Below are 23,307 nucleotides of genomic sequence, written 5' to 3' on the forward strand. Positions count from 1 at the left end.
AATTGATCTCATTAAATAAGGTGCCAAATATTATTATTAAGTGTTAGTGCAAATAAAATTTGCTGTTATCATCTTAAAAAGATGTAGCCTAGTCTTCAATAATGTGATAGAAATAGAATTTTTTCCAAATAAAATATTTTCTTCTACACTTGCGTATTTATTTATAAATCAAATGTGTTACAATATCTAAATAGCTAATTAACAATGTGAAATAAAATATATGCTAGCAAAATAAACAAATAACCTATATTAGATTGGTTAAGTCGGTACATAGCTAATACAGACTGTATTCAAACTTCAATTTGTATAGAAACACATTTTCATCCAAAACAACACAATAAAACTAACTTCTTTGAAAAAAAAAACGGTTGCACTGTATTAAAGAAAGGACGCTGACCGTGAGGAATTTCGTACATCCGCCTGTTGCTATCTCTATCGCACGTGCGTAATTATATCGCTGTCCCTCTCCTGATGCCGGCTGTCAATGACACTGTGCGAGCGAGACAGCGACATAATCAGTGATCGGGATAGCAGAGTATAAATACCTAAACTTATTAGAACAAAGTCATGAAGTGGAGACTGCCTTGCATTAACATTTTTTTGGGATTTCCCGGATTTAAAAAAAATCGGGACTCCGTATTAAAATGATAGTAGTGTCTGTAGATGTTGAAAGATCGTTTTCAACTTACAAGTGGATTTTAAGCGTCAAAAGAAACCGGATTGAAAATATGAAAACAAACAGTAATATATCTGCAAGAAAATAATAATAATAGTTTTGAATACGATTTTGATTCTGACAATATATAATTTTGTATTTAGATTTAAGAAATATATTTATAGAAAGTTACAAAAAATATTTTTACGCCTATTCATTGTATTGGGCAAAAAAGAGGAATGCATTGTTTTTTACCCTATTTATAACAATATTATTTACTTATTACGTTTCCGGGACTTTAGTCACGCAAAAAATTGTAGTCAAGGAAGTCTCCACTTTTTGTCTATATTCTACTAAGTTTAGGTATTTATACTGCCTATTCCGATCACTGGACATAATTGTGACGTTTTTAGCCAAAAGGGTACTTATTGTCGGTTGAAAATAAGGCGCTATTTCCATATAGCTTCAATTCGAAATCAACCTTATCGACAACTGACAATAAGTACCCTTTTGGTTGAAAATGGCACAATTCATAATTTGGGACATCCGTAGCTAAGTGACGTTTTAAGTCGCATTTAGTAGGATAGGATACGTTGAAGAAAAATACCCGGATTAAAATTACAAAATGTATTTAAACTAAAAACTAACTAAACGGAAGATAGGGCCGTGAGTCTAATTCTGAGCTGGCAGATTAGTAAATTAGCGCGAAACAAGTCTTTGATAGGAGTCACTTCCCTGCACTACGTTGCAGAAAGTTGCACTCGGAGATAGACGTCTTCAGCCGTGGTTCCGGATCCTCAGCACGGGAACCTTCCGGAACGTAGAGGAGCATGCGCATTGCGCATCCAGGTTGGTAGGTGAGTATCTCAACCCCAGACTCGGTCCCTAAGATTTTATACATCTTAGTAAAATACTAAAAATGTTATGTGACTGTGACATCCGGCGCACAAAGGAAGAATTATTAAGCGACCCTTTAAGCATTATTTCAGTGTTCACGGATGTGGCAGTCACAAAGATTACAATAGAAAGGTAAATTAAAATCAAATTGTCCTTATTAGAAATTCACAACACTTACCCGATCCGGGGAAATGTACACAGCATATTATGATTTAAAAATGATCGGCAACTCGCGATCTAGCTAGTTTGTGTATGTTTGAATTATATATTAATATTTTAAATATTTAAAAGATTATTTGTGAAAGAAATGTCACTGATCTTCACAATTTTCTTAGTGACAGATTTCCAAAGATTTCAAGATTTAAACTTTTAACAGCCGGCCAGCACAAAAGGCTAAACACGAACGAGGTTTTATAGCAAACCGTTACACTCAGTGAGCCGGTGTCGGCAATGAGCCGGCCTAATTCCTTGCCAACAGATATGTTGAAGCGTATTAACCAATTCATATATGGTAAACAATTAATTGTCAAATGATAATTATGCGCGTGCAATAGAGATAGAAACTAGCGGGGCCATGTACGAAACTCCTCGTGGTAAGCGTCCTTTTTTTAGCCAAATATAAATTTTACGAAAAAACAAAGAGCACTGTTTGCTTTGCTAAAAAAAAACATTTCTATGAGTACCTAAGTTTTTTATAGAAGCAAAGTAACAAATCTCAAAGTAGTGCTAGGTTTGAAAATGGTTGTCATTGTAACCTCGTAACAGAAATGTGTTCCAATAATCTGAAGTGAGGAGAACTATCCTAGGTGTTAGATTTATGCACGAAACTGAATCGATATACATTTTATCTAGTGGTAGTATTGAACTGCGAGTAGTAGAGATCGGTGGGCGTGTTGTTGTAGACCACCTCGCGGAAGTATTTCTCCTTCTCCTTCTGAGCCATGGCCAACAGTTGGTTTTCCTCCATCAGCTGACGGGCAATTTCCCTGGAAAAAGGTGAATTCATAGACTTGGCGGGAGCACTGTCGTGTCTCAGAAACACACTAAAGCAAGGACGCTAAGCACGAAGAGTTTCTGCTATCTCTATCGCACGCGCGTAATTATATAGCTGTCCCGCCCATGCGCCGGCGGTCAATGACACTGTGCGAGCGGGACAGCTATTTAATAATGCGCGTGCGATGGAGATGGGAAATTTTTCGTGCTTTGCGTCTTTACTTAATTTATAGTGACTGTTCAGGATAATCAGGATCTAAAGCCTGACCAGGAATATATGATCACACGCCATGTTGCGGAATTTCTCTAAAACTAATTTTTGCATACTATACTGAACTGTTACCCTATACATGAGAATAACAGCACCCTCTTGACAATTAGCCTCATGCATGAAGTTTATATTTGAACGAAATATGTTTTATTCGGATGTTTGTTACCGTTATATCATGTTACAAATGCATTTCCGTTTTTAAATTACCATTTAATTACTTAAAATTATAAATAAAAATTACAAAAATTTGCCCGCGAAAAGCTAGTGAGCGAAAAGCTCGAAACGCCACGTGATGTCACGCGTTCGACAGATTAGTGTCATTAGTAGCAAACGTCAGTTGGGCCGCCCAACGTGTGACGTCATCACGCTCTGTCGAATTCGCGCCAAAAATTATGAGCGTTTCAACCGCTCAAAAATTTTCAACATTTTAAATATTTATTAATAAAATAATGTTAAGATTTACAAAAGTATTTTTATCATTTCCGGTGTTCCAACGATATAAATTATGAATCCAAAATAAAAATAAATTCATGCATGGAGCTAATTATCATTTAATATGATCATTTATTACTGATCAGGCTTTAGTTCTACAATATCAAAATCGTTTTCAAAGTGGAATACTATATTGTAAACGAATCATTTATAGACCCATTTACTGAAATTGAGGCGGCTAGGTTCGGTTACAGAGAGTTTTTCTGTGTCGTACCTACGAGTAAGTGTTCCATAATGAACATTATAGTTGTCTTAATAGTTATATAATTAATATTTGAGTCCAGTTAGAATGTATCGAAACATAAATACTTAGTACTTATAATAGTAGAGTTAGACCAAAATAAGTCTATAACGATTTTAATAGCACACGTTATTTGTTGTGTTATTATTCAAATGTTATTTCAGACTTCAATGAAATTATGACGTATAAAATAACACTTGCACCTTGCACTGCGTGTGCTATCGAAATCGTTGCAGAATTATCTTGGTCTAACTCTATTCAAATTACACGTTAAAATATCAATGAACTGTGTTCTTACGAGGTCCAATGAGGTTTGGGAGAACGTCTTACTACCTATGTAAAGCCTGACCAGTAATATTCATATCACGCGACATGTTGCGGAATTTCACTGGAACTAATTTTTCATACTAAACTCAAAGATAGATATAACTCCGTAATAGATGGATACAGTCTAAGGAAAAAACGTGCCTCGAAAATCAAGAAAATTTGATTCTCGTTCAGAGGGCGCTACTAGTTTTGGCCTACAGTCGTATAGATGGCGTTGACGGTTTCGTTTGTTATTTAACAATTTTAACGCATATCAGTGAAAGAACATGGGTCTAAATCATAAAAATAATTAATGCAAATAAAAAAATCATTTATCTATATTTAAATACATTCTATCGTATTTTTATAAATCTTCATTTTTAGTTTTAAAGTGTGTCGACAGATGGCAGTAAATTTACTGGGGTTACAAAATTTACTATGACAGTAACGCTCTAGTATTAGTTACTCTATGCTAAACTGAACTGTCACCCTATACATAAGAATATCAGCGCCCTCTTGACAATGATCATATATTACTGGTCAAGCTTTAGATATAGAAATTCGGGAGGTATCTCCATACCTGCGTTTCCTCTGGTCCTGGATGTCCTGCCGCGCCACTTCGTTTTGTATGGACTTGGCGAGCGCCTGCCACTCCGCTTCCATCTTATCATCAGCTTCGCGCCTAGCCTAAAAACCATATGCATGTGAAATGTGCACGTCAAAGCCGATTGGCGATTATGAACCACATTAACAGATGATAATGTATGATATAAAACCCCATGGGCGTTCGAGTCACATTTTTGCCAACGTTTCTTTTAATTAGTCCCCTCACCTCGCATTTGTTTAACAATATGTAGTATTTTCTATAAAAAGGGACCTTATTGTCGATGGCGCTTACGCCATTATTAACGATGCTCCGATAAAAATACAATGCCGCGAGACGCTGTGCGGCGTAAGCGCAATCGACAATAAGGTCCCTTTTCATAGAAAATGCCCCATATTTTCTTTGGCGCACTGTTGTATATACCTATCCTAATACCACACATACACACTACAAACTTGAATGATTAGGTATGTAGGTCTGTACGAGCGGTAGACATGGAAATAGGTAGTTGATTTGGCCAGGCTCCATTAAATTAGGGTTTTAGACACAAGCATACGAATGTTTTTAATATAAAGTGAATGGTTCTTCTTGGTTATAATAAAAATTGTAAAATTTACCTTTGCAGCGGCCATCTGTTCTTTCTGTGCCGCGTAAAATTTCTTCAGCTCCTCTTGGTTCATGCCCTTGTACATGAAACCAATGGCTCTGAAAAAAGTAATAATTAAAGCAGAGATGTATTTTCTTATTAAAAAACAGTGCTCATAGTCCTTTTACGCAACCTTGCTATTAATTTGGGTTGCAAAGGAAAACAGTGTAAAGTAAAAAATACTCTAGAAATCAAAGGCAAGTGTAAATATTTGACGATCCCTACCCAAATAACCTACTTCGTCTTTCTCATGAGATGTCTATGCCCGCCATAGGAATATCTACAGGCGTATTTCCAAGCCGATCCAATATGGTACTTTATGATATGATAAATTTCAGTATTTCTCCATCGCCTCCTTGCTATGATGCCATAACCCGACCATGAGAAAATGCCCGGTCGGTGATAAAGACAAAGCATGGCACTATTTTCTCTTTCCTCTTATAGGAATCGCAATAAGAGTACCTTTCTCTATCAAAGAGTGTCAGGCCCTTGGGTTAGGTTAGACGTACCTGTTCTTGCCGAGGGCGCTCTTAGCGACATCTGGATTCTCCGTGAGCATGTCTGAGGTCAAATTGTTGTACATCTCCGCTGTGTTGTCCGCGTCTTCCTGCTCTTTCATGACTTGCTCCAGCTGCTTGCGCTCTGCCGCCTAAAACACAAACTTATTTAGAACTAGCTTGTGCCCGCGACTTTGTCTGCGTGGAATGATGACGATGATGATGATTGACAAAAACTATCCTATATCCTTCCTCGGGCCTAAAACTATCTCCATACCAAAATTCATCTCAATCGGTTCGGCTGTTTAAATGTGAAGAGGTAACAGACAGACAGACATAGTTACTTTGTCATTATAATATTAGTAGGGATAAATCAATTACTTGCACAGATTCATATACAGCAAGATAGCAGTTATTTGTAATAAAGGTCTACAAAATTCATATTCGATCAACCACTTCACTGGGAGCGATTGGAGAAGAAAAGCCCAGTAAAGGGTCTGTTAATTAAATAATTACTTATGTTAAAAAGGTGCTCAACAATCTAATATTACGACAAGCCCTCCTCCAGCTCCACAGAGGGCCTACCGCGAACCACTTCGTTCTTTCGTTCGTCTATTGTTCTCTTGCATACTCGAGCGATAGAGAGACAGATAACTATTTTCGATCCTTCAATATTGGCGGTAGGCCCTTAGGTACTGGAGCCGCCACTCTTGCTGCGGCCGAAGACTATCAAGAGCAGCGAGCGTGAGAGCCTTTCCACTCTGTTCTTCGCGTGGCTTTGACGCAAATCATACACAACAAGTCCATGGACTTGTTGTGTATGATTTGCGTCAAAAACTTATGCCTAAGTTTACGATTCGGCAGCGGCATGAGCAAAGTGTTAAGCGTATTACCAAAGCTTCGTTGTATCTCAGGTTGGCCTGCCCCAGTCGGTAGCGGCACTCGCCCTCCAGTCTGTCCAACTCGCTTGCTCGAGAGTCACGCGCTTTTATTGCCATCTGCATAAAGTTTAATTGTTTATATTATTGTATAATCGTCGTCGTTTATCTGTAAAATACGGCCAAATTATAGCCTTTCCTAACTTGGAAAAATATAGGTGCGATAATAGGTACTGATGATACCTGACTGCGCCAGTTAGGAAGTTATACTGCGTACTGTGTCGATACTGTACCTATTAACAAGAGTAACAAGTCTAAAATAAATAGGAATGTACATTATTAGGCAAACTGAGTATCTATAACTTGTACACGACACCAGCTGAATATAGTAAGTACAGTTATAAGCCTCTTATGTAAAATCATGACAATGACAAGTGGTTTATTTAAAATTTAAATCAGGCAACAAGGCCCATATTACAAATACCTTACAGACTAACATACATATGTAATTTATAAACTTAAACACGGCGTCCCTCTGTTGAATCGGCTGCTATCTTGTAAGACATCACGATCATGACTCGTGTTATTTAAACACTCACCATGTACGCAGCCTCCGCCGCCTTGCGCTCCTCCTCGGCAGCCTTCCGCTCCTGCACCTGCTGTTCCAGCCATGAGTTCTTCTGCACGGCCATGATTTTCTTGCGCTCTTCGTACTCCAGATCTTCGCCCTCGAATCTGGAAAAAACAGTTATTTTAACCATGGTAGACACGCGAATATCGAAATTCCGAGAAAGAGGCATCCATTTTGCTCACATTGCTAGGGGAGACATGAACCTGTTTACAAGGTAACTGAGAGAGCGTGTTCTACTGACTTCTGCGCACTAGACATGCCGATGACGTCACTGGCGCGCGGTGGTAGCTGCTTCTTGAGCACGTCGGGGTCGTTGAGGTCGAACTCACGCCGGTCCTGCGGCCGCTGGTACAGCTGCCGGTAGTTGTCGATCTCGGAACCGATGCGACGGCGCTCCTGGAAAATACTTTGCGTAAGTATTAGGCCATCCAACACTAAGCGTAATTTCAGCGTCGGCGTCTAGTCAGCGGTATGGAATCGCTGTGCAGTTGCACCAACGTTGCGTCTAGCAGCAGCCATAGAGTTGACTAGACCCCCGACACTCGGTAGATGCTAGTGTGGGGTGGCCCTTAGAATTAAGTAATAGGGACGCGACGGTCAATGCTGCTGTCTTCCAGAACCGCTGCTTTTTGGGCATCGATTGTTTAAAGGAACCTCGACCCAGTGGCGTAGCTAGGGGGGGGGGGGGGGGGGGGGCAAGTGCCCTGGGCGCCATCCAAGAGGGCCGGGGCACCAAAATGGGCAAAAGGCAGCAGCAGGGAAACTTTTGTCAGTAGTCAGGGGGCGCAAATTTGGTGACTGCCCCGGGCGCCATATCTTCTAGCTACGCCCCTGCCTCGACCCGATAGAATTTGATAAACGACGAATATAAAAAGCAAACATAATAATAGCGACGTTATAACCCTTAGCCACTGACGTACGAATATGGTAGATACATTATCCAAGTCGTTATGACACATAATCCGTTACCGTAAAAACACGTCAGTAGTTAAGGGTTAAACAGCGTCGCAGTATGCGGCGTTGCAATATAAGCATTGTACACTTCAATTAAAGAAAACGGTATTGAAACACAAGACTTAAGTCTTATAAATATATTTAAAGAACGTTGGCCTACAGACAACCAAGAGTCCTTTAATAATTTGGCGGAAATAAAATTCGGTCACCATTTTAAACTTTATCGTTGCAATAAAAGCGAGGTCGCATTTGTGGTTATCGCGATCACTTCTCGACCTGTCGCTCACAAAGTCTATCTTACGAGTATGAGTAAAAAGGAAAGAGCACGAGGTCACCACACATAGGTATCTACAATTTTACTTGTAAAATGTTACGAATCCGGCAGCACATTAGAGTTGTATTCTACGTTATTTCATACTATAATAACCAAACAACACATCTAAAGCTTAATAATTATAAATATTTCTAAAATACTCGAGTATAGTGGTCCTAGTTGTGGGCGCAACTGAAATAAGCGATCGCTCTGCCATACAAGTTTTATACTGGAGAGCATATGTGTGGTGACCCGATTGACTTATGTGCTCCCCGTCAACTAGTGTTGAAGTGGTCTGTGGGTGCAATAAACGATATTATGATTATCGAGCTGCTTCGCGCGGCAATTTCATCACGGGGCAGCTCGTTCTGCATAGACCCACAGAAAATATAGTCAAGCCCATTGTTATTTGTACCTCCTATTCTCTAGCCTACAGCAACGCAGCCAGATTCCTTCATTATCATCTGAGCAGCAAAAGCCAGATCACGCAGTTAAAGCTCCTAAAGCTTACTTCTGACACCTGCAGCTCCGGCTGGTAAAGACCAGGGCCCATAGTCAAAACGACAACCGAAATGTCAATCAAAAGTAAAAATGTATTGGGATGCGAATGGGAAATCACGTGATCACTTCCATACATTATTTAAGAGTCGATTGACGTTTTCTATAAAGGATTGTCACTCGGCGTACTCCATGTCATCTAAAACTGTTTACCTCCTGTTCCCTAGCCTCCAGAACCGCAGCCAGATTGCTGTGCTTGTTCATCTGTGTTTATCGCGTTCAGCTCGCTTCTCCGCCACCTGCCGATCCAGGAATGGAAGGTCCACCTGGTGTTATTTACAGCTGATTACCTCCTGTTCCCTAGCCTCCAGCACCGAAGCCAGATTGCTGTCCTTGATCATCTGTGCAGCAAACGCGAGGTCGCGTCGTTGCTGTTCATCGCGCTCAGCTCGCTTCTCCGCCACCTGCCGCTCCAGGAATGGAAGGTCCACCTGGTGACATTCAGCAGTTATTAAGAGTATTTTTATTATTCTTCACAACGACGGGACTTAATCGCGTAAAATAAGTTTTAAATTTACCACCGACGTTTTGAGGACAGCGCTGTCCCCGCTCCAGACTACGCGGCACGAAGCCGCAAACGCGAGTGTTCGCGGCTTCGCGCCGCGATTCGCGCATGAGTGTGAAGGGCCCTTAACATACGGCCATACCGTCAAAAAGTAGGTAACAGTAGTAGACGTAGTACTATTATTTATTCTGTGGTAGTAAGGTGGTACTAGGTAGATCTTACCCCGATCTTCCTGTTCCTGGCATTAAAAATCCTCGATCGTCTCTCTAGCTCGCACTGCCGCCGTCTCTCTCTGTTCTGCGCCTCCTTCCGGTCCTGCTCATTGGCTATTTGCATTTTCATCATTTTGGCCGATTGATGATGATTGGTCTATTCTATACTGTATAAATGACTGGTCCTTTGTTGACTTTGTGACGTTGTGTAAGCCTTCTGTAATTAGTAAAGGTAAAGACATGGGTATTATTATATAAATTTAAATAATCTAACCACCTGCCTATACACATTGTAATAAATTTCATAATTCATATACTTATGTAATAATGTCATACATGCCGTAGTAGTTAGAAATGAGCCAATCTGGGGCTACCGCGAAAATCGAACATAGAACAATACAAACAGTTATGTCCGCCTATATCGCTCTTGCATTAAATATTCGAGTGATAGAGAATTAGAATTGCCCTCCCTTTTGTACACTCCAATCCCTTTTCAAAGTTTTCAACTTAATTCTACACAATTTTGGAGGTCCGATGTTCGCCCCTACCACACCCCTGCTATACTTTGTTTTTTTTAGCATTAGAAAGAACTCCATCCAAGATCTTTAATTAATAATAATGGAATTCACCTAATGTAGCATGGTCAATACTTATAATTTACCTACTTCGGAATTTATGGCATGCGAAGTTTTTTCTCATGCTAAAAAACGAAGTATAGTACATATCCGGACGACATGCCAGTGACTACAAAACAAAGGCTTGATAATTTGCCATCATCGTGGGATACATAACTATTAAAACAGGTCGGCAAATAGCTTTTTAATAATATATAATAGTAATGGGCCTCCCCATTACTATTATATATCTGGGAAAAATAATCCTCACCAACGTCGTATGTACCTTAGCATGTTGGCGCAATGATTTGAAATAACCAACAATTAATACTTACATTTGAAATGTACAAGGATGAGAAGGGTTTAAATATTTTTTACAAAAGATATAAAAATCTGTAATGACGACTGAATACCACTACGAGGCGCGTAACGAACAAACAGTGACGTTGTCATGGGGGTTTTTATGTTTTATTATGTTTTGTCAATGGCCAGCTTATTTTGAATTAGGAAAATAATTATAGAATTACTTTTTTTTACAATATGATGATATAATTACTTATCCTGCTTGCTAATGCATTAGTGCGAGAGGGATGTACTAAGAATAGTTTGATGTTGATATTATATTTTTTCAATCAGAAATACGCCTCTAGGTATACGAACTACGTGAGTACATGACATGAAATATCAGTGTCAAATTTATTACAATTTTACTTGATATAAAAGGGCCAAAAAGGGCTTGGAAAGGAAGCAATATGTATATACTTAGTATTTTTAAGTAAATGAGTATATAAGTAGGTAAGCTCTTTATTTGCGTTAAATGTGGTTAACAAAATGTCTTAGACATTATATATAAATTAAAAAAACATCACACATTTTGCTGATTGCAGCATGCAAAATATACACCTACATCTAAAATCTCTTACAAAAATAAGGTAAAATTTTTGAAATAAGTCGCCTTAATAGAAGGGCGGGAGTGGTGTGGGGGGGATGAGGAGAGGGAATATCGTGTACACGTGTGTATCTTTAATAATTTGGCTATTTTGAAATCTAAATTTAGATAAAACACTGATTTAAACCTTTACGATATTTACTCATTATTATTTACAACAACGGGACTTAATCTTACGCGATTAAGTCCCGTCATTGTAAATAATAAAAAAATTAAATCAATTGTAAAAATAAGGCAAAGATTAATACTAATTCAGAATACGTAATTACACATACGTGAATTGCTATGAAATATTATTATTAAAGTAATCATTTAATGAATAGTAATAACATTCTTCAATTAACCATGTCTGAAGATTTGTATAAAATGAATGTCCAACTAAACTAGTAATATAAGGCACTGTATTATAAATTTTGCTTAGCATATTTTTTTTTTTTTTAAATATGAAACAAACGGTCATACATAAACTATTGTTACAGTTTCTTCTCTTAGTCTAGACCTATAGTTTCCATTTTTATTAAATATAGGAGTTCTTTTTAAATAGGTTCATAATAGTTATTTTTAAATAGGTTTTTTTGCTACTGGCATATTTAATTCAAAGGTTTTTGGGTAATTGTTCGTTTATTATTATTGTCTTTAATCAGAAAAAAAATTATTTGGGATTTCAAATTCACTTTTCACGAAATGCTTTTGAAGGTACATAATAGCAACACCAACACTGGTTCGCCGGCGCGGCGCGGATTGTTTGCGTTGCCCTAGCAGCACCACATAACTCAGTATAGCACAACTACATGCGCTACGCTACGCGGCTACGTAATACGATTGTACAAACAAGGTCTCATTCGTCCCGCCACTCGAGCTGAGGACGGACGTATCTACGCGACGCGCGCGATATTTATGAACGAACTCGTTCATCGGCATATTGCCCAGTGGTACTTTATCATAATTGTGTAAACAAAAGTGTTCATCCGTTAAATACATGTGTATTTTCATTCACTAGTGTGATGTGACAGTTATGACAAGTGTTTTGAAGAAATCTAGAGGTACAAAAGGAAAATCTGAATCAATGCAGGAGGATTTGCCTGCGAGATGGATCAGCTCCCAGCAGAAGACTGAGGATGCTGGGAAACTGATAAAATACATTAACGACAATATAATTGGAAATGGGAACGCATTTTGCGGACCTTTTGGACGGAGAAAAGGTAATGAACTAAACTATTAATTATATTTAGTACGCACAATCCTTCTTTTAATATTAGGCACAACAATTAAAAGAAAAAAACCGGCCAAGTGCGAGTCGAGCTCGCCCACCGAGAGTTCCGTACAATTTTTTTTTGTTTTTTTTTTTTTTAATTTACAGTTTTGAGATTTTTCCTTGTACTTGTAGTGTTAGAAGATATTACTTGCCAAATTTCATAGTTCTAGGTCAAAGGGAAGTACCTACCCTATGAATAGGGTTGGCAATGTTGGCATTTGGCAACTGTCAAAGGTTTGAATGATGGCGCCATCATAGTTTGCCCCTTTTCTATGAGATTTGTCTTAAAGGGGGTGGCAACCAGGGCATAAAATTCCATTAAAAAAAATTGACACAATTCTAGATTGACAGGGCAAGCTATGCTGGCGCCATTTGCTAAATACTTCGACCGCCCAACCCCATTAGATTCCTTTGAGAGGAGAGTGTCAAAATATACGTTTTTTGCGACATAAATGGCCTTATTTTTTTAAGTTAACTTAGAAGTTTGATTTTTCATAGCTTCGAGGGACTGTGCACCTAAGTATATGGTTTTAATTTCAACTCTATACCTCCACGCGTTCCCGAGATAAAGGTTCTTGACTTGGAAGGACAACAAAGTGATCCTATAAGGGTTCTATTTTTTTCATTTAATGTACGGAACCCTAAAAACAATGCGGTTTAGCGTAAAATTAAATAGGACTAAGGTCAGCCGTAAATCATTGAACTTTCTGCAGCTCTGTGTTTACCTTATTACCTAACCGGTTACGTTATTATCTGTTCTATGATTTATAAATTTGTGGTTTTATAACGAGCCATTTGGTTTTGCTTACACTCGACGAATTAATTCATTGTCAACGAATAACCTAATTTCGCTGTTACAATTTACAATGTGTTGCTTTGGTAGATAATGAATAGGTACACTGGATCCAGTTAACTGAGTCTGTTTTGTTTTGGTTGATAAGAATTGACAATACTTGGGCTGTGTACTGTGTATAGCGTGTATTATGAAAAAAATATTAATCAACATTTTGTAGATGTTTTTAAGATTCAGTTGAGCAACATAATCTAAGTATATTTTGTCTGTGCAAATCTTTTGAAATTTCAATTAGATATTCAGCAAATATGCGAGTGTTTTTTACATACATATTTAATTACATAAAGTTGACCTCCTGATATCGTTAACTCATTAAAAGATTATATAAAAGTAAACATTTAATACAGATAATTATTCATAACAAGGCGAAATCTAGATGGGCGTGATAAAGAAATCAAAGTATTTAAAAGTGAGATAATCATTTTAATTAATGCCCGACATCGGCCGAATAACAATTTAATTAGAATAGTCTAATCATTTTTTTCCTTTTGTGTTTATTCTAGTTTATGATTGCTCAGCAGCGACCGCAGTGGTTGTGTATAGTATGAATTTTCTCAGCCGATTTTTACTCCTAATAAAACTATGAAAACGGATTATATCGCGAATATGTATGTATTATAAATTCAATATACACGATATAATCCGTTTTCATAGTTTTATTTCATGTGTAAATTGAAAACCAAGCGTTTAAACCACCTTACTAAACACCTAAACAAATAACCTTAAAACCACCACCATACAACCGCTATTTAAACGACATTGTTGCTTTGGCACGCGCTCGGATACGGCAAGCAGCCGCTCGCATTAAAGAAACAATGGCTCTTGTTTAATAGATTAGGATCTTAGGCGTACAAATACTACAAATCATTTGAGAAAATTCATACTACATGTAACTTGTACACACAAATAATAGAGATAGGTAACTCCACAGAAAACCGCCTAGGGGGTGGTCTGTGGGTAACTCTCATATCACATTATTACCTAAGGTTGGTATTCCACCTTTCAAATATCTTGGCCCAATGTGCATTGCGTCTCACTTTGTTACTAAGCAAAATGCGAGACGTAAAAACACATTGGACAAAGAAATTGGACAGGGTGGAAGGTGGAATACCACCCTAATTAACAAAATAATCTTTTCAATTGCCAATGTGGTCGAACTTTGGGATCAAATTGATAAAATATAACGAAGTATTGATTATTATTTGTATTTAATCGGAAGATACCTCGCATACCTATTCGAAATTAAACTATCGTGAGACATATTTCAAAATATTTATTTATTTTTATTTTAGATCGCATATTATTTAGCTTTAACATAATCGAATCATTTTAAATGTGTGTGAAGTATGGTCGGTCGTGTCGCAAATGACGAGATGTTTTTTTGATAACCTTTGTTTCAATTTAAGCAGGAATGACTGAAACGCTTGATTTTCAATTTGCACATGAAATAAAACTATGAAAACGGATTATATCGTGTATATTGAATTTATAATACATACATATTCGCGATATAATCCATTTTCATAGTTTTATTTCATGAGTAAGTATCGCGGTAACCGAAGACAATTTTAATTTACAGTTTTATTATATTTATCTGATATTTCTACCAACACATTTTATTCCATGCGTCATATCTGTTTTGACATTACTACATTACGCTGTCATGATCTGTTTTAACGCCCGCATATAAAAAGCATTAGCAAAGTAAATAATTCTTCTCAATTAAACACACATGTCTGCGTTGTGTTGTGATATTTGTGTCACAAGAGTACTGGGCAAAAATATTTCCACGCCGCGTCTGTGAACGACCTTCGAGTCCTTAGACCATTGGGCGTAGCTTATAAAACGAACGTTGTTCGACATCGAAATAATCGACGAAAGCGTGCGTTCATTTACTTCATTTGCTTTTTCAGGCGTTTCTTGATAAACGAAGTTTTCGTTCGATTTCGTTTATAAGAAGAAATTAAGGTGAAAAGTATTTACCGGCCCAAAACAGGTTTGGCTGGGAGAGACGGGAGCAAAAACCTTATTTTTTTCTGTGCATATTCGGAATATGTTTTTCCTTATGTAGTTGGAGGTTAGTTTATCACCGCGTTTAACGAGAATTGTCATATTACGTTACGTTAAAATTGTTATAAAATAGGTGTGTAAATATCATTGTATGTATATTACAATACAGCACATTAACCGAGGAAGTTGTAGATAAAAGTAGTGCTCACGTGGCCTTTCACGTGTCATTTGTTAGTCACTGCACTCACTGTGCACTGTGTTATGCATTTGCGTAATATGTTTACATTTAAATTACAATTGGCACAGTTTTATAATGAAAATTATAATAATTATTCATATAATTTACCTTACCGGTTATATAATTTGTATAAAGCTACAGGTATTATACCTACATACGCATATAAGCATTGTTAGATGGATAGGAGTCTTCTTTATTGCACATGCCAATTAAAATCACATCTCTACAGAAAGAAACATTGATTAAAGATGGCGTCTAAGCTGGTAATAAATAAAAAACTATTTGACAGAGATCGATCAAGTCCTAAACTAAACAAACTTGCACTTTCAGTTACCTAATACGGGAATTTGAATCAAAACCCTAATACCTACACCTAACCCTAAAATACCTAAACCTAAAAGCTATATTAGCAGCATAAAAAGTATATCGTGTGTACAAAATCGCAAAATAGGTACAAATTCATACGTGCATGCACTGTAATATATCCGACACTCCTATCTACCTATTACCGTGTACGTATTCATATACCTATTTAAACACGTGTACAAATATTTAAACTAGATAACTAGACAACTATCGTACGGTCCGGTTCTTCAAAATGGTTTGATTTAGGTTTAAAACACATACGTGTAAATGTAATAACATGATACTAGGTGACCGAAATTTAAAGTCCACAATATTTTTTTGAAATACAGTATTAATTACAGACTATGATTGAAACAAGAATAGATATCTAACCAGCGCAACAAGTAACGCATTACGCGAAATATTTAGTAGGTATTGACCTACTTAAATTTTATGAAATTACACAGTGTTTTCGCTTTGCTTTAAAATCAAAGTCCTTAGTTATATAGGTGAAGACCTTGAGGGCACACAATCTGCATGATAAGTGCCCGTGACACGTGTCTCGGTGCATACTGGCCGGATTTGCATGGACATTAAGGACAGCTAATGTCACTCAGGTTTACCATTCGATTATACCTAACCTAGCGTAATAGACGTGCGAATTTAAAAACATTTTAGTGATACTGATAACTTATTCCACACGCATAATATAAGGTAAATCATTATTTAATCACCTGTCACGACAGAACGAACCAAAAGGCAAATACTTCTTGCATTATAGTATGTATTCTCACATACTAAACACAACAACATTGCTGTGTGTCTCTTTCGTCATTCAAATTGTAGAGGAATCTATTCACCTATGAAAATACGACTATAAATTACAAGTATGTATTGATTGATTGTATCTTAAAGAAACAATGAAAGTTGGCACGAACTCAACCAGGCCAGCTGCTTCCAACAATAAACAGCGCAGTTAATTAAACCACAATAAACATAATGCGGTTGTGACTAGATCATAATTGCCCTGTTATATCGTTTCCTGGAAATAAAACTGTTATGTCACAGTTAGCCACACGGCGGGCTATTAATAAAGAATGAATTGGGTTAATTTTTGTAGATATGATCACTTAGTAACGTTGTGAAATGGAATAGGTCGTTGTCAAAATAATAAAGCTGTAAAGAAGACTTGCTAGTTTGACGCACAATATGACGCATTTATTTTGAAAATGTGGGGTTTCCTTGGGGGCCGCACTAATGTTTAAAAAAAAAAACAAGTGGCACTCCGGGAGTGCTGACAGAAGTTTGTATTTTAGGGTTCCGTACCCAGAGGGTAAAAGCGGGACCCTATTACTAAGACTCCGCTGTCTGTCTGTCCGTCTGTCACCAGGCTGTATCTCATGAACCGTGATAGCTAGACAGTTGAACTTTTCACACATATTGTATATCTGTTGCCGCTACTATAACAACAAATACTAAAAGCAGATTTTTTTTTAAGTGGGGCTCCCATACAACAAAGGTGATTTTTTTGCCGATTTTTGCGTAATGGTACGGAACCCTTCGTGCGCGAGTCCGACTCTCACTGGGCCGGTTTTTTTAATCATCAGGAAATATTTTATTGTGCAGGAAATACTTTTAAATGATTATTTTGTTATAAACTACTACTACCTACTATTAGACCTGTACCGCTGGCTATATTTTGACCCCTAGGTTATAAAAATATTAAAGTCAATTCTGTTTTCGCTTATGAATACTTTGTTAAGATGTAAATCTTACATTTTGTTTTGTGTCATATATATAATTTGCTTTTCTAGTAATTTGTTATTTTGTGGTAATTATTTTTTATTTTGAATTATTTTGGAGAAAAAAATATTCGAGAGAAAACATGTAACTGTGTTGCATTTAGGATAGTGTTTTTAGTGTGAAAACATAGTTTGTGTCAATTACGTCCACTGCAATCTGATACTATGTCATAATATTCTAAATGACACAAAAAAAAATTAGAGTTAAAAAAAATTACTTAGGTCGAATTTAATCGTTTAAATAGGTCCATTAAATGATTTTGTGTCTTATTAAGGCATAGCTTCATGAGATATTTGATGATTTTGTTGTAACAGGCTGTCACCGTTACAAAAGAATATTAAAGATATTAGAGTTTACATCTTATTAATTTGAAATGCGGGATAAATAAGATGTATAAATTTGTGTCACTTGCATCCACTGCATAAACAAATATTACAAAAATATTATTTGCGTTCAAACGAAGCTAGCGGGCGGTCTGAATGGGCAACGGAGGCCGTGCAGGGTGGGGCCGCGGCGTGACCTTGCCGTACGCAACGCATGTTTACTTCGCCTGTGCGCCAAATTAACGCAACTTATTCAAAGAAGTTACGCAAACAACACAACAACAAGCAACAAGCAAGCAAAGAATGCGTCGAATTATCTTTAACTATTTAAAACTCATAGATATTGTACAATGTCACCATTATGCAAAAGAACTGTAAGTACATGTTTGATTTGCGAGCGAGCTGGCAACATTGCGCAGGGAAATCTTAAAAATATCGCGTTTACGTGAACGCCACATACATTTGTGACAGTGATAGGGAAAAGGTACCACTAAAGTAAAATTTGGTTATTAATACCGTGACTTTCTTTCATTCTTTGATAAAAAAAAATGCTATTTATGCAACAAGTGCGGAAATCATCTTTACGCACGTGTATCATACAATGTTTTACTATGCATTGTGCGAGTAAATAAAAAAAACATATCATGGCAAATAAGTTTAATTATTAAAAGGAGTGTTTTAAATCGACACGAGTTGCGAATTACCTATTCGCACGTGTATCGTACGTTTTACAGTACATATGGCCCTTTAAACTTTCGACATATGCACGGTAAGTGCTCTTTTCCGCACTAGTGCGAGAAAGTAGCACCATATGTTCTGTAAAAAAAAATTGAAAACAAAAAGCACTAGTGCGGAAAATCAGTACTTTCCGCACGATATGGCTCCGTAGGAAACGCACTTTTCGAGCACATGCATTGTAAAAAAATATATAGGACTGTATCTCCTAAACCATGCGTCGTAGCGCAAAAATAATAAAATTTTCGTTCCCCTTTATGTAACCCAAAAGTAATACATGAAAAATACAATGAAAAAAAAGAAACAAAATCTTTATAGGGCTGTATTAGCTGTATCTCCTATATCGTGTATCGTAGCGCAAAAATAATCAAATTTTCGCTCCCCTTTAAGAAGCCCCTAATTAAGATTTAAAAATGCAAAAAAGAAAAAAAAGAGGAAAAAATCTTTATAGGGCTGTATCTCCTAAACCGTGCGTCGTAGCGCAAAAATAATCGTTTCGGTCCCGTTTATGTAACCATTAATTTATATTTAAAAAAAAACGCAATAAAAAAAAACAAAAAAAACTTTATAGGGCTGTATCTCCTAAACCGTCGTAGCGCAAAAATAATCAAATTTTCGTTCCCCTTTATGGAACCCCAAACTAATATACAAAAAACACAATGAAAAAAAAAAAAGACAAAAAAAAATCTTTATAGGGCTGCATCTCCTAAATCGTGCATCGTAGCGCAAAAATAATCAATTTTTCGTTCCCCTTTAAGAAACCCTTAATTAATACTTAAAAAAAAGCAAAAAAAAAAACAGAAAAAATCTTTATAGAGCTATATCTCCTAAACCGTGCGTGGTAGCGCAAAAATAACAAAATTTTCGTTCCCCTATACGGAACCCCAAAGTAATATACAAAAAACACAATGAAAAAAAAAACAACAAAAAAATCTTTATAGGGCTGCATCTCCTAAACCGTGCATCGTAGCACAAAAATAATCAAATTTTCGTTCTCCATAAGAAACCCTTAATTAAAACTTAAAAAAAAAACCAGGAAAAAAACTTTATAGAGCTATTATAGCTATATATATAGATATAATATCTCCTAAACCGTGCGTGGTGGCGCAAAAATAATAAAAGTTTCGTTCCTCTTTATGCAACCCATAATTTATATTTAAAAAAAAAACGCAATTAAAAAAAAAATCATTATAAAAACCCCTTTAAGAAACCCCTAATTAAGATTGAAAAACGCAAAAAGGAAAAAGAGGAAAAAAAATCATTTTAGGGCTGTATCTCCTAAACCGTGCGTCGTAGCGCAAAAATAATAAAATTTTCGTTCCCCTTTGTGGAACCCCAAACTAATATACAAAAAACACAATGAAAAAAAAAACAACAAAAAAAAATCTTTATAGGGCTGCATCTCCTAAACCGTGCATCGTAGCACAAAAATAATCAAATTTTCGTTCCCCTTTAAGAAACCCTTAATTAAAACTAAAAAAAAAACCAGGAAAAAAAACTTTATAGAGTTATTATAGCTATATATATAGATATAATATCTCCTAAACCGTGCGTGGTGGCGCAAAAACAATAAAATTTTCGTTCCCCTTTATGCAACCCATAATTTATATTTAAAAAAAAAACGCAAAATTAAAAAAAAAACATTATAGGGCTGTATCTCTTAAACCTTGCGTCGTAGCGCTAAAATAATTTAAAAACCCCTTTAAGAAACCCGTAATTAATACTTAAAAAAAAAACAAAAAAAAACCAGGAAAAAAAACTTTATAGACCTAAACCGTGCGTGGTACCGCAAAAACAATAAAATTTACGTTCCCCTTTATGCAACCCATAATTTATATTTAAAAAAACGCAAAATTTAAAAAAAAGATCTTTATAGGGCTGTATCTCCTAAACCATGCGTCGTAGCGCAAAAATAATAAAATTTTCGTTCCCCATTATGAAACCCCAAAGTAATATACAAAAAACACAATGTAAAAAAGAAAAAAAGAAAAAAAAACAAAAAAATCTTAATAGGGCTGTATCTCCTAAACCATGCGTCGTAGCGCAAAAATAATAAAATTTTCGTTCCCCTTTATGAAACCCCAAAGTAATATACAAAAAACACAATGTAAAAAAGAAAAAAAGAAAAAAAACAATAAAAAAATCTTTATAGGGCTGTATCTCCTAAACCATGCGTCGTAGCGCAAAAATAATAAAATTTTCGTTCCCCTTTATGCAACCCATAATTTATATTTAAAAAAACGCAAAATTTAAAAAAAAGATCTTTATAGGGCTGTATCTCCTAAACCATGCGTCGTAGCGCAAAAATAATAAAATTTTCGTTCCCCATTATGAAACCCCAAAGTAATATACAAAAAACACAATGTAAAAAAGAAAAAAAGAAAAAAAACAAAAAAATCTTAATAGGGCTGTATCTCCTAAACCATGCGTCGTAGCGCAAAAATAATAAAATTTTCGTTCCCCTTTATGAAACCCCAAAGTAATATACAAAAAACACAATGTAAAAAAGAAAAAAAGAAAAAAAACAACAAAAAAATCTTTATAGGGCTGCATCTCCTAAACCGTGCATCGTAGCACAAAAATAATCAAATTTTCGTTCTCCATAAGAAACCCTTAATTAAAACTTAAAAAAAAACCAGGAAAAAAACTTTATAGAGCTATTATAGCTATATATATAGATATAATATCTCCTAAACCGTGCGTGGTGGCGCAAAAATAATAAAAGTTTCGTTCCTCTTTATGCAACCCATAATTTATATTTAAAAAAAAACGCAATTTAAAAAAAAAATCATTATAAAAACCCCTTTAAGAAACCTCTAATTAAGATTGAAAAACGCAAAAAGGAAAAAGAGGAAAAAAAATCATTTTAGGGCTGTATCTCCTAAACCGTGCGTCGTAGCGCAAAAATAATAAAATTTTCGTTCCCCTTTGTGGAACCCCAAACTAATATACAAAAAACACAATGTAAAAAAGAAAAAAAGAAAAAAAACAATAAAAAAATCTTTATAGGGCTGTATGTAAAAAAAAAAACAACAAAAAAAAATCTTTATAGGGCTGCATCTCCTAAACCGTGCATCGTAGCACAAAAATAATCAAATTTTCGTTCCCCTTTATGAAACCCCAAAGTAATATACAAAAAACACAATGTAAAAAAGAAAAAAAGAAAAAAAACAATAAAAAAATCTTTATAGGGCTGTATCTCCTAAACCATGCGTCGTAGCGCAAAAATAATAAAATTTTCGTTCCCCTTTATGCAACCCATAATTTATATTTAAAAAAAAACGCAAAATTTAAAAAAAAAATAATTATAGGGCTGTATCTCTTAAACCATGCGTCGTAGCGCAAAAATAATTTAAAAAACCCCTTTAAGAAACCCGTAATTAATACTTAAAAAAAAAACAAAAAAAAACCAGGAAAAAAAACTTTATAGAGCTGTATCTCCTAAACCGTGCGTGGTACCGCAAAAACAATAAAATTTTCGTTCCCCTTTATGCAACCCATAATTTATATTTAAAAAAACGCAAAATTAAAAAAAAAACTTTATAGGGCTGTATCTCCTAAACCAGGGGTCGGCAACAGGCGGCCCGCGGGCCGCATGTGGCCCGCGAACCTCTCACTTGCGGCCCGCGAGCCTCCCTGGCTATTTTGTATGTAATTTTGACAAACGACAATACCTGATAAAGTCATAGATATTAGCAAAGTGCGGCCCGCGTCAATTTCGTTAACTGCTATGTGGCCCTTGGCTGCTAAAAGGTTGCCGACCCCTGTCCTAAACCATGCGTCGTAGCGCAAAAATAATAAAATTTTCGTTCCCCTTTATGAAGCCCCAAAATAATATACAAAAACACAAGAAAAAGAAAGAAAAAAATAATAACAAAAAAACTTTATAGGGCTGTATCTCCTAAAAGATTTAAAAACGCAAAAAAGAAAAAGAGAAAAAAATCATTTTAGGGCTGTATCTCCTAAACCGTGCGTCGTAGCGCAAAAATAATAAAATTTTCGTTCCGTTTTATGAAACCCCAAAGTAATAACAAAAAACGCAATGACAAGAAAAAGAAAAAAAAACAACAAAAAAAACTTTAGGGATGTATCTCCTAAACCGTGCATGGTAGCGAAAAATAATCAAATTTTCGTTCCCCTTAAGAAGCCCTTAATTAAGATTTAAAAACGTAAAAAAGAAAAAGAAAAAAATCTATATAGGGCTGTATTTCCTAAACCGTGCGTCGTAGCGCAAAAATAATTAAATTTTCGTTCCCCTTTATGAAACCCCAAAGTAATATACAAAAAACACAATGTAAAAAAGGAAAAAGGAAAAAAAATAATAAAAAAAACTTTATAGGGCTGTATCTCCTAAACCGTGCGTCGTAGCGCAAAAATAATCAAATTTTCTTTCCTCTTTATTCAACCCTTAATTTATATTTAAAAAAAAAACGCTTTCACTAAACTGCTGTAACTCGGAAACTTAGAATCCACAAAGGGGACTTTACTAAATTATGACACATATTAAACCCTGACCAGTAATATATGAT

At 36.0% G+C, this 23,307-nt stretch overlaps 2 protein-coding genes across 5 annotated transcripts in view; one reads left to right on the forward strand and one right to left on the reverse strand.

Moving 5' to 3' along the window:
• Nucleotides 1–2,352: 2,352 nt before the first annotated feature.
• Nucleotides 2,353–9,814, reverse strand: LOC134747365 (RIB43A-like with coiled-coils protein 2). Its single transcript, XM_063681993.1, has 9 exons — nucleotides 9,664–9,814; nucleotides 9,227–9,367; nucleotides 7,353–7,507; nucleotides 7,080–7,215; nucleotides 6,496–6,600; nucleotides 5,615–5,754; nucleotides 5,077–5,164; nucleotides 4,436–4,542; nucleotides 2,353–2,538 (listed from the first exon to the last, which is right to left on the reverse strand). Exons 1-9 carry the CDS (start codon nucleotides 9,784–9,786, stop codon nucleotides 2,397–2,399), a joined length of 1,137 nt encoding a protein of 378 aa, XP_063538063.1. The 5' UTR covers nucleotides 9,787–9,814; the 3' UTR covers nucleotides 2,353–2,396.
• A 2,238-nt stretch (nucleotides 9,815–12,052) lies between these two features.
• LOC134747102 (uncharacterized) overlaps nucleotides 12,053–23,307 on the forward strand; it is a 108,895-nt gene continuing 97,640 nt past the window's right edge. For all 4 annotated transcript variants that reach the window (XM_063681670.1, XM_063681671.1, XM_063681672.1 and 1 more), the window contains exon 1: nucleotides 12,053–12,418. In XM_063681670.1, the coding sequence (XP_063537740.1) occupies nucleotides 12,232–12,418 (187 nt within the window). In that variant the 5' untranslated portion in view covers nucleotides 12,053–12,231. The remainder of the gene's footprint in view (nucleotides 12,419–23,307) is intronic.

This window comes from Cydia strobilella, chromosome 14, assembly GCF_947568885.1.
Source record: "Cydia strobilella chromosome 14, ilCydStro3.1, whole genome shotgun sequence".
Classification (NCBI taxonomy): domain Eukaryota; kingdom Metazoa; phylum Arthropoda; class Insecta; order Lepidoptera; family Tortricidae; genus Cydia; species Cydia strobilella.

Excerpts from the sequence above, each read along its gene's own strand:
- LOC134747365 (XM_063681993.1), bottom strand. The coding sequence starts at position 9,786 with ATGATGAAAATGCAAATAGCCAATGAGCAGGACCGGAAGGAGGCGCAG. Across the intron at positions 7,508-9,226 it reads TGGAGGCTAGGGAACAGGAG|GAGCGCCGTCGCATCGGTTC; the intron begins GTAATCAGCTGT and ends AGTATTTTCCAG. Across the intron at positions 5,755-6,495 it reads TGAGATACAACGAAGCTTTG|GCGGCAGAGCGCAAGCAGCT; the intron begins GTAATACGCTTA and ends TTTGTGTTTTAG.